This window comes from Triturus cristatus, chromosome 3_2 (assembly GCF_964204655.1).
Source record: "Triturus cristatus chromosome 3_2, aTriCri1.1, whole genome shotgun sequence".
Classification (NCBI taxonomy): domain Eukaryota; kingdom Metazoa; phylum Chordata; class Amphibia; order Caudata; family Salamandridae; genus Triturus; species Triturus cristatus.
Genome location: NC_140584.1, coordinates 332,635,040 through 332,647,587, shown reverse-complemented (window position 1 = coordinate 332,647,587; position 12,548 = coordinate 332,635,040). Strand labels below are relative to the sequence as shown.

General features: G+C 50.0%; 1 protein-coding gene across 2 annotated transcripts in view; it reads left to right on the top strand.

Moving 5' to 3' along the window:
• KDM1A (lysine demethylase 1A) overlaps nt 1-12,548 on the top strand; it is a 718,736-nt gene that overhangs the window by 419,393 nt on the left and 286,795 nt on the right. For both annotated transcript variants that reach the window (XM_085647807.1, XM_085647806.1), the window contains exon 13: nt 6,927-7,059. In XM_085647807.1, coding sequence (XP_085503933.1) covers nt 6,927-7,059 — 133 coding nt within the window. The remainder of the gene's footprint in view (nt 1-6,926; nt 7,060-12,548) is intronic.

The window sequence follows — 12,548 nt, the reverse complement described above, 5'->3', positions numbered from 1 at the left end:
TTACGCGGCGCCGGGGCGCTCTGCTGGGACTGTGACGCCACCTGCGTCTACCTTGGAAGCCAAAATGGACGCCATGTTGGCAGCGGTCGACCGACTGGGCAATACGCTGGAACAAACTCGAACCTCCCTGGAGTCCCGGATTGACAAAGTCACGGTTGACTTCACCTTGCTCCACGCCGACCATCGCAAGCTGGCTGACACCGATGCCGGTCACAGTCAGGCGCTACAGGACGTGCAGTCGATAGTGCGCAATCACTCTGCCACTTTGCAGGACCTGATAGACCGCGTTAACACTCTCGAGGACCGTGCGGAGGATGCGGAAGGCCGCTCTCGGCGCCAGAACATACGAGTTGTGGGCCTGGTGGAAGGCGAGGAAGGGCGACGACCGGAGCATTTCGTTGAAGGTTGGTTGCGGGACATCCTGCCCCCAGGAGTACTCTCCCCGCAGTTCGTGGTGGAGCGGGCGCATAGAGTACCGATGCGGAGACCTGTCCCTGGAGCCCGGCCGCGTCCTTTCCTGTTTCGCCTCCTCAACTACCGGGACCGGGACGTGATCCTCCGGGAAATGAGGAAAATGGGTGCCCTGACGATAGGGGGTGGCACAGTGATGCTGTTCCCGGACTACACTGCGACTGCTCAGAAGCGGAGGAGCAACTACCTGGAGGTGAAACGCCGGCTCCGTGAACTGCAAATCCAGTACTCGCTGCTGTTCCCCTCGCGCCTCAGGGTGGTCACGAAAGATGAGACAAGCTTTTTCGACGCCCCGTCTGATGTCTGGGACTGGCTGGAGGAAATGGGCCAACATGGTGGCCCCCGGCCCGTGGACCCGGGGCCCGTGGTGCGTAGGGAGAAAAGGCTGAGACGACGGAGGCAGAGGGACCGACGTGGTGGGGTGGGGCCGAGTCCCCCGGCGGCCCCGAGTCCGGAGAGGATGCGCGTGGAGCGGCTGGAGGCTCTTGAAGCGGTGGCCATGATCCGCTTGGGATCCGTGAGCAGCCAGGGGGACGTGGCGGCTCGCATACACAGTGACACTGAGACTGACCTGTCCTCCTCCCCGTCCATCATGATTCCGGAAGACCAGGTGTTGCCAGAGGTGACCCCCCAGACAGCTGACCTTCTGGGGTGAACTCTTGTCTGATTGCACTGTGTCCAATGCAGGTACCCCGAGGTGGTGGGTGGACTGCTGCGGACTACTCTTGGGGGAGGGGGCTTTCTGCCTCTGTTGCCTCCTGGATTGTGGTTTTGTGGCTCTGTATGCTTCCATGGCTGAGCAGGTTGGGGTGCCGCGGGGGTCACGGGGGCTAGAGGGGTAGTGCGGGTTCCCTTACACACGAGCCGGGGTTGGGAGTCCGTGCATGTTCTGGTCACAGGGGAGCGGGGTGGTGGCGATTTCCACACACACTCCTCTGGGGAGCGGTTGAGCGATTGGCAGCCCTATAGGTACACGAGGCTCTGACGGGGGTGACATGGGGCTCCTACAGGCCAGGACCAACGGTATTGCCCTTTAGCCCCTCACTAACACATCTTTGACCTGGTAGTTCACAGGCGATTGAGCCTTACATGTTTGGACGAATGCCCGTTCTGGGGTTCGCCCTTGCGGTTATGGAGTTCCTTTTGTTAATTTTATCTTTATTTTTGCCTCTTTGCATTCTGCAGTGTTCTGCAGTTCTCTCACACATCCTGTTCTTGCAGCAGGCGGTCTGGGTAACAGTACTCTTGGTCTCCCCTCCTTCCCCCGTCTGGCCTGCTTCGGCCTGTGGGCCTAGTGTTGTCCGCACTCTGCATCGATGGCTGACACTGCAGTAGTCACATGGAACATTAGAGGCATGCACACACCGGCCCGCCGATACTCTGTTTTTGCCTACCTGCAGAGGCACAGGATAGGGGTGGCCCTTCTCCAAGAGACGCACATGACACGGCCAGAGTTGGACAGGCTGCGCGCTCGGTGGATGGGGCAGCTTTTTGGGACCACATATTCTGCGCATGCTCGGGGTACGTTGGTTTGGGTATGGGCGGGCACACCCTTCACATGCTCCGAAGTAGTGCTTGACCCTACTGGCCGATACACCTTGGTGCGGGGGAGGCTCAACGGGCACTCTGTGCTCCTGGGATCCATCTATGCCCCGAACGTTTAACAGCCGTCGTTCCTTGACCAACTCTCGGTGGCCTTGACCCCGTATGTGGGTCTTCCCTTGTTGCTGGGTGGGGACTTTAACGCAGTGCTGGACACGAGCCTTGACAGATCCTACCCGCCACTCCGTAGCACCCAGGCAGTCTCGAATGCGAGGAACCTTACTGATTGGCTGTCGCGGTGGGCCCTTCATGACGTCTGGCGCACCTTACATCCCACTGACCGGCTCTATTCATATTATTCGGCGGTGCATGACTTTCACGTCCGCCTTGACAGGGTGGTGAGCTCTCCGTCGCTGGACCCTTTGATAATCCAGGCGGACTACCTGGGCCGGACCCACTCTGACCACAATCCTCTTAGGCTGCGTCTCTGCTGGGATCTGGGGAGACCCCCCATTCCCACATGGCGTTTGCAACCGGCCGCTCTTGAGGACGCGGAGTTTCGGGCTTCGCTCGGCACAGCGGTCGAACAGTTCTTTGACCTCAATGAGGGTACGGCGGGGAGCACGTTGACAGAGTGGGACGCGCACAAATCTACCAAGCGGGGACACTGCCTGGGCGCGACGGGGAATATCCGTAAGTAGCTTACGTTACTACTCACCGCTCTGGAAACCCGGCTAATGGCATGCGAACGCCATGGCGAGGGTGGAGGGCGTGACTCGACCAGGCTGGCCCGGCTCCGGGCACGCCATGCTGAGCTGTTGGAGAGGTTGCGTTGCCATAACTACGCTGCCCATTCGGCACGGGTCCACGCCACGTCTGATAGGGCGGGCGGTTGCTGGCCTGGTTGATCAGGCAGGAATCGGGCTATGCGCCAATAGCCTCCATCCGTGTATCGGACGGGACGCTGGTGCACACGCAGCGGAAGATCCATCAGATACTCACGGCGCACTACAAAGCCCTGTACACTTCAGTGGGGCGTCGGCAGGCACAGGATCTCGATCTGTTTCTGGGGGCCGCCGGCCTCCCCACAATTCCGGATGCCCACCAGGAAACGTTAGAGGGTCCCCTCACTCTGGAGGAGATAGGGGAAGCGGTGGCCTCACTGGCTTCTGGCAAGGCTCCTGGGCCGGATGGTCTCCCGGCAGAATACTACAAGGCATATCGGGAATCTCTGGTGTCCAGACTGCACGCGTTATATCTCACGGCCCTTGAGGAAGCTACCCTGCCCGCCTCCATGAGGGAGGCCTACCTGATCTCTTTACCCAAGCCGGGCGTGATCCTACTAATCTAGGGTCCTATTGCCCCCTTGCCCTCCTCAACACCGATTACAAAATCCTGGCCAAGGTCCTAGTGGAGCGGCTGGCCCCCACTGTGCCTGTACTAGTTCACAGGGACCAGAATGGGTTTGTGCCGAAGCGCAGCACTTCGCTTAATCTCCGCCGGTTCTTCCGTGTTGCCACACACGGCGCACAGTATTGGCCGCGGGCGGGCTGTCTAGTGTTAGACCTTGAAAAAGCCTTCGATTGCCTTGAGTGGGGGTATCTGGTGGCGACATTATCGCACTATGGACTAGGCCTCGGGTTCCTACAAATGGCGGCGCTCCTCTACAAGAATCCCGTGGTCCGGGTGAGAACTGGCCCATACATCTCCGAGGCCATCTCGGTTGGCCGAGGTACCAGGCAGGGGTGCCCCCTCTCGCCCCTCCTTTTTGCGCTTGCCATAGAGCCCTTAGCGGCCACCCTGCGGAGGGCGTTGACGGACGGCATTCCAGTGGGCGATACCACCCACCAGGTCTCCTTATACGCGGATGACCTTTTGATTTTCGTACGGGACGTGGCGAACATTTCAGGGGACCTTGAGCGGGTTCTCATGGAATTTGCAACGCTATCCGGGTTAAGGGTGAATGCGGCCAAATCGTGCCTTTACCCGTTCTGTGCTGATGCTCTGGATCCCCGGTTTCATCTAGGGGGTGTGCCTGTCAGGTGGCAGCCGGACACCTTCCGTTACCTGGGCATCCAGGTGTATAGGCGGCCAGCTGACCTGGTGGAGGGTAACTTGAGCAGGGCGGTAACGGCGATCAGGGCCCAGATGCGTTTTTGGGGCACCCTCCCTCTCGCGGTCACAGGCCGCATTGCACTGGTCAAAATGGTGGCCCTGCCCAGGCTCCTCTACTACTTTGCTAACCTGCCGACCTACATCCCGGCGTCCCTCTTCGCCACCTTGGAGCGCTCCCTCCGGGATTTTGTATGGGGCAACGCACGCAACAGAGTGGCGCTCTCTAAGTTATACCTCCCCACAGGTCAGGGGGGACTCGCGATGCCGTGCTTTGCACACTATTACCTAGCAGCGCAGCTGCAATGGGTGGCCAGGTGGTTGGCCGACAGGGAGAGAGATGACACGGCGTCCACGGAGCCGCCACTCCCCCTGGCGGATATTATAGCGTTGTTCCACCTGACGGCCAGAACGGTCAAGCCGGGTCCCCTTCTTGTGGCAGTGGCCTACAAGTGCTATCGGCGTGCCCTCTACTTGACCCGGTCGCATACCCCGTACGCTCCCGCCATGCCAATTGAGGGTTCGCCTAGTGGTCGAGGGATACGGAGCTTGCGGAATGGCACGCGGCGGACATCTGCACGCTAGGGGACCTCTACCGGGATGGTGCGCTTATCCCGTTCGCTCAACTAGCGGAGGGGACGGGGTTACCAGTCGGTCAGTTCCTCCGTCACCGCTCGCTAATCGCGACACTGACCAACCGGTGGGGTGCTCTTCAGGAGGAGCCGACACAACACCTCATGATGCACTACCTCCATGTCATGGGACGGGGCAGTCACATGATTCGTTGGTTCGCGGCCTCCCTGCGCACGCAGGTGGCGACGGACCTGTCTCCTTTGCGGGGTAAATGGGAAGCGGATCTGGATCGCCCCATGACTGACAAGGAGTGGAGGGATACGCTACGGGGACCCACGCGGGTTCCCAGGAACTTGCGGTTTCGCCAAATTCAGTATTTTATACTGCACAGAGCATATCTCACTCCCGACTCCACCAACTGCTATTTCCATCGCGCGGACGCGGACTGCCCACGCTGCAAGGCTCTGGATGCTGGACTGGTGCACATGTTATGGAGTTGTCCAGCGCTAGACTCATATTGGCGGACGGTGCATGGAGAGTTAAGTACCTGTGCCGGCCCGCTGGCGCGGCGGGAATGGCCGGCCTGTTTGTTACACTTGTTTCTTAGAACTCCCCCCCCACAAAGGTTGCCTGTCGCTTCCTCGACCTGGGTCTGATCGTGGCGAAGCGGTTAATCACTAAGCGCTGGAAGGCGGCAGAGCCCCCCCGAGCGCAGGCGTGGCGGAGTTCCCTGCTGGTGTGGGCGGGGGCGGAGGGCACAGCTCTCTTGCGGGAAGTAACGTTGGGCCTCAGACACACACCCATAGCGAATCAGTGGGACGTACACTTGCAGGCCCTGATGCAGCTGGATGGGGATGCCCTGGGACTCTGTGGGGCACGTACTGCGGAGGCACTCCCTGAGGAGGAGGGGAACGGAGGCGAGACTGGGGGACCTACTTTGGGAACTGGTGGGGAAGTCCTCGTTGAGCCGGGCAGATGTGCGGACAATGACAATTGCCTTTAATGGAACTGTATGTAACGAGAGGTGGGGGCCGGGTGGGGGGGCGTGGACTGGGGGAGGTACCTTGGGGGTCACGTGGTCGAAGACCGAATCTGCTGCTGCTGTTATGCTGGGCTTCTGTTGTTTAGCCTGTTTCCTTTTGTTGTTCTATGAATCTGTTTAAATGTGGGCGGTGGTCTTGAGACCTATCCGCTTATCTTGCTCCACACATGGGGGTGGCGATTGATCCTGTGGTTCACCGCATTCACAATTGGCGGGGACTCCTCCGAGTAACTGACTCATTGCCTGTGAGATGTTCCATTTATGACTTATGCTATGTCTATATTAACGAAATGCCAATAAACAGATTTTATAATAATTAAATTTTTTATGAGAGGTTTGTATGTTCATTGAAATAACGAAAGCCAACCAAACCATTCAAATCCTGCTAGTTTAATGTAACACACTAAATGTTTGTAGGCACTTAAAAACCATGGTGGTGCTCATTTATATCTTTATCCTGTTTCTTCTAAAAGCATAAAACGGGTCTTGTGATATTTGCATGCCAAAGTTGTAACTTTCTATAGTAATATGTACATCTAAAACCTTCTGGTAAAAAATAAGAAATAAATGAAATTGTCATAATTAAATTACAATGTATACCAATAAGGGAGAAAATGACATACCTACCCTTAGACCTGCTTTTATCTTTATACAACAGCTTTCAAGCTATTCAGTATTGCATGATGTTAACTTTTTAAGGGTTGCCAAATGGCTTCGGTTTTGCTGTGATTATCCTTTGTGAACGCTTACTTGTCACTGTGATAACATGAATATGGTTTAAATATGATTTGTGTATTTATCTTTGTATTTTAGGAGGCTTTGATGGATGTTTTCATTGCATTTGAAATAATTTTTACCAACAATGTTGCATTTTATTGGTGCTCTGCAATGCCCATATATATTTTGGACTCATTGACCTTTGTCATAGCGCCTGATCATCACCCCTGCACATATAGGCCAATGAAGGCCAAATTGCATTGTTGTCTTATGTATCAGATGGAGATTCATTTAATAGTGTTAGTTTGACTTTTATGGTTTTATTGTAAAAACCGAATAAAGTATTGACTGACTGACATACCTACCCTGTGAAATTAGTATTAATAATCCCGCCCTGGATCTCTGTTCATAAATAACTGTTTGTTATTTACAAATTTGTAATCCTTTGTTTGTACCTTTTTTACCATAGGATGATGATTTTGAGTTTACTGGAAGTCATCTCACTGTGCGGAATGGATATTCATGTGTACCAGTAGCTTTGGCAGAAGGCTTAGACATTAAATTAAATACAGCAGTTCGACAAGTTCGGTACACAAGCTCTGGTAATTTATTTTAATTATTTCCATAAATCATTAAATGCATCCTCCATTACAAATAATGTAAACTTGTCGGAAAAATTATACGTGCATTTCAAATAATTTTAAATTTTCTATCCTGACGTATTTCTACAACTGCTATTTATTATTCTTTATTAATGTTATGATATTCTTTTGGGCCCTTTCAACACCTGTAAATGTTACCAGATTGCAATACTGATAGTAAGGAGTCATCGTGCACCTTCATTTTAATGGAAGAATGGTAGAAAATGCTTCACCACTGTTCTTGATTAACATTCATTTTTATAAATGACAGTTGTAGTCTGGTGTTTTGTAGGTGAAGAACCCTTATGTCCTGAACATTAAACCAAGACGTTGATGGTACTGTGTCAGCTAACATGACCTGTAGTTTACAATTGAAGGGTTGCAGAACATATAGACATCATAATTTTTCATTTCTCACTGTTAAAATAGTTATATGCTAAAGGTGCTGTATCATGATGCCGTCCACTGCACCAGCGCACAAGGTGGGTGTGCCTGCTATGCATATTTTGAGGACAGCAAAGCATGGAAACATAAAGCAGTAATTTCCCGTTCGAGCATGTGTGCTGTAGATACACATGCTTTGCATAGGTCTGCCATCTAGTGTTGGGCTTGGAAGATTACAAGTTGTTTTTGTTCCTAGAAGTTTTCTTCGAGTCGCAAGGTTGTGTGACTCCTCCTCTTGGTAATACTGTGCATGGTTTTTAACGACATTGTCTGGTTTATTTTTTTCCGCTAATGGGTTCGGATGTCATCTCTTGCTCTCCGGTTTGAGACTCCTTCGGGCTTCCTTTGGTTCTCAAGCAGATCAAAAACCACTCAACGCTATTGTCTCGAACACGTAGTTTCATTGCGTCTGAGCAATTACCCTTCTACGTAGCGGGTCCTCTGCTCGCTTCTTCAGCTCATGGGCCACACCCGGCCAGGCCTCCTTTTCTTCACTTCAACGTCCTTAAAATGACCTGCTAACGGAACAAGCTCAGCTCCGTTTTTGTCTGCAATGCCGCTCTAAGTATCCCCATACGGACCAACACTCTCGTTTATTACCTATGCCTCTCACCTGATCGAGAGGAAGGCTGTGAGACCCCCAAGTCTTTTAGATCATTCACGATTCCCTATTGCGAGTCCAAATCTGATGAGGACTCTGCCACCCTTCAGCTGGCGCAGAAGTATCGGACGGTGAGTGCTTTTACCCTGATCCAAAGCCCAAAGCATCGGCTCCGACCGAAAAAACTGCTCATGGTCCGCCACTGACAAAAGGCATGGCGTGCACCAAAAAACTGACTCTGGAGCCCGCACTCCAGCTCAGGTCCGAAAGTTCAGCCTGCAGCAGGGTCCTCCACCTCCTCGACCTCAGGGTCTACAGCCCTTCAATCATTGGTCTCGGCACCGAAATAAGAACATACATTTTTGATCCGACGACAGCTCCAACTAAATCGAAGCTTGCTCCACCAAAATGCTTAATTTATTTTTTTTAGCTCCTACTTTACCACCCCCATTACTTCTTCATCTGTAAATTTGGAGTTTATTTCCTCTCTGTTTTCCTGATAGGGTCTGCTTTATCCAGGTCTTAAGATATTCTACTATTTGTTGTTCACTGGCCCGTGTATCCTCCGTATACAGGTTCTTTAAAAAACTGTTAAATGCCCTCCCAATCGCAGTTTCTTCCAAACTGGGTTCTGCTTGGTTTTCCTCCTGAATACAAAAGATCTTTTTGGGCCTTTGCTCTGTCTTAGTCTTCCATGCTAATAGTTTACTGCATCCCTCCCCATATTGATAGGTCGTGAGTTTACTTGCCTCCCACTTTTCCTTGATTAAAACTTCTAGTGTGCTAGAGAGTTCTTCCTTCATCTCATTCATTTCCAGTTTTAATTGATCCCTTTTTCTGTTCCATACTCTCCTCTTCCGACTTTCATTCTAGTGCTTGAATTCCCTTTTACAAATTACTGATCTTGTTCTTGGAAGTCTTATGCCTAAATGCAGTTGCACTAGTTAGTTTCCCCCTCATTATGACCTTTTAAGCATCCCATCGAGCCTGCCCTGAGGTCTCGTTTGTGTTTCCTAAGAAAAAAGAATTAGTTTCTTTTCTCAGACTTTCAGCAATTTTAGGGTCAAGAAGCAGGGTTCTGTCCAAGGTCTATCTTGTTGCGTGCAGCGGCTTCTGGAGGCATACCTCCATCTGAACCGCTGAGTGGTCAGAAAGGTGTGCTGGGAGATGTTCCACCCTTTTTACATTGTTACATAATGTCTTATCTACTAAAAAGTAATTGATTCTCGACGAATGACCTAGTTTGTTATTCTTAAAGGTACATTTTTGAGATTTTTTAAACTATCTTTTTATTGAACATAAATACAGACTTCAGATCAACATCACATTCAAATTGACATAGCAGGAGAAACGTGTCACAGGAATCGCAATACATAGTAAACGTCTAATTTTTGAGATTTTACTCCCTTTTCTCACCAGATATCTACCAATTCTAGATCTTCCAAGTAAAGCTTTAGCCAGCTCCTCATTCTGGGCAGAGTAGAGATGTTCCTTATTGGTCATCTATCTTTTCTAGGATCTATTACCAAGTTAAAATCACCGCCAATTATACCTTGAGCTGGGATATCTAAAAGATGTGTATACAAGTCCTGCATTGCGACTGGATCACCCATATTGGGGCCATAGTACCCTGCTAATGCACACATTCTCCCATACATGCAAACGTTTGCTACGTCCCATTTCCCTTTCGAACCACTGCTGGAAGACTCTATTGTTGCCATTTGCTGATCTCTTGAACAGAATACTCACTCCCTTAATACAACAAGCCTGGTCTGTGCATATACAGATGTCCACCCATCCTTGCTTATTCCAAAAAAATTTCATTCTGCTTTTAGGATGTGCTTTTCTTGAAGAATTATTATCACATTTTATGCATTTTAGTATTTTTTTTCTTCTGCCTCTGACTCTCAAACCATTTACATTCCTTGTTAATATGTTAACTGCTATGTCCTATAGTAACGTTTATACCTGTATCTCCTATTTTTGCACAAGTCAGACCAGCTTTTTTTTTTATTGACCCATATGCTCCCACACTCTATGCAAACTTACTCTTGCACACCCCTTTCCTCAACCTCCCCCTAGTTCTTGACCACCCATGGAGAACCCTCCCCTCTCTTTGAGACGGGCTCAACGGTTTGAGACCCCTGCTCCATCGGCATTCCTTACACTTGTTGCGCCTTAATCTTACTTATTAGGGATTCTACTTCTTTGGACTCCCTCAGGTTGTGCATCTGATTTCCCCACATTATTCTCAGGGACGCAGGGAAACACATCTGTACTGACGCCCCCAAAGATCCCAACTCCTGCATGTGCTGTCCTAATTCCCACTGCCTGTCCTGTGTTGCTTTTAAAATATCCAATCTTATTCTAAAGGATCCAGTTGCTTTTCGTGTGGCTTCAACTTGAATTCTCTCCTTTAGGGTATATATTCTGAAGTTGATTAATATGTTCCTTGGGTTCTAACTCTGTTTGCCTTTTCCAAATGGGTCCCCATGTACCCTATGTATATCTTCAGTCAATACCTTCATTTCTACCCACGGAAAGAACTCCTTGAGAAGAATAATCACAAAGGTCTTTGGCTCGCTTCCTCAGCTCACGGGCCTCCTTTTCTTCACTTCGACGTCATTAAAATGACCTGCTAACGGAACGAACTCTTGTTTTGTTTTTGTCTGCAATGTCGCTCTAAGTGTCCCCTTACGGACCAATACTCCGTTTGTAACCTATGCCTCTCACCTGATCGAGAGGACAGCTGTGAGACCTGCAAATCTTTAGATCAATCCATGATTCCCTATTGCCTATTCAGAGTCCCAATTTGATCAGGACTCTGCCACCTTTCAGCTGGCACCAAAGCATCGGACAGTGAGTACTTTTACCTCTTATCCAAAGCCCAAAGCATAGTCTCTGACCGAAAAAACTGCTCATGGTGCGCCGCTGCCAAAAGGGCATGGCGTGCCCCAAAAAACGGACTCTGGAGCCCCGCACTTCATCTTGGCTCCGAACGTTCAACCTGCAGCAGGGGCCTCTACCTCCTTGGTCTCTGGGTCTACAGCCCCTCAATCATTGGTCTCGGCACCAAAATAAGAACATACATTTTTGGATCCGACTACAGCTCCAACTAAATTGAAGCTTGCTCCACCAAACTGCTTCATTTTTGGACCACACTCTCCACCTGAGCTGATCCTCTATCTAATGCAGGAAAGGCTCGACCCAAAGCAAAAAAATACTCCAGATTCAGCCTGGAACCACAAATAGTGCTTCAACCAGCAAAACATCACTGTTCTAAAAAAAAAAAACTTATCTTTCAAAGAGGCTTTGGACATTCCTCCACAGCCTCCAAAGAAGCAGAAGGAGGATGCCACTAGCCCATTACACATCCCTATTCCAACCTCACCTAACCCACAAACACCAACCCCATCATCTACTCCACCACCTCACTCACCACAATTATCTGAAGCAGGTGGCTTGTCTCCTCACTCATCCATTATAGAGGATGATGAGGATATACCACTAAACATACAGACTGGGGATGTTTGGGATGACTATGATGTTGAACCACAAGGGGATACAACCCTGATCTTTATTCCACACGTCCAACACCACCTGATGATGCTTCTGCATTTCGGAATTTCATTTCAAGGACAGCAGCTTTCCATCAGTTCCCCTTATATAAAGATACAATAGCGGAGGCTTTCTTTTTCTAAACCTTATCTAATGCTCAAAAGGGGGCATAATACCTACCACTCCTTAAGGGTATGATATGTCATGCAGAGGACATTTTTTAAATACCCTGTCAAAGCTTGAGTTATGCCATCACACATTGACAAGAAATACAAGGCTGCACCATCAGATCCTATGTATTTTAGAGGTCAATTAACCTCAGTCTCTCTGGTAGTCTCTAATGCAAGAAAGAGGGCTGACTCCCAAACATCAGGAGATGTCCCACCCCCAGAGAAAGAGTCTAAACTAATAGATGCTTCCTGGAAAACGTGTAGCTGCACAAGCTGCTAACCATTGGCTCATAGCCAACAGCCAGGCTCTATTAGCTAGCTATAGCAGAGCCTACTGGGACAAAATGGAGGAGCTTCTTCAACACCTCCCAGAGGAACAGAGGAAAAGGGGGCAGGAAATTGTTAATGAGGGAAATCACATTACCAACAATTCCATTAAATGTGCATTAGATGCAGCTGACACCGTTGCTAGAGTTATAAATACTAGTGTCCTGTTACATAGGCATGCATGGCTCCGTGTTTCAGAATTTGAACCTCAGGTACAACAAGCAATTTTAAACCTACGTTTTGATAAGGGACATCTTTTTGGCACACAAGTGGACACAGCACTTGAGAAAATGAAAAAAAGAGACAAGTCGCAAACTTCAATGAGAGCTGTACAAACAAGCAGATACCAT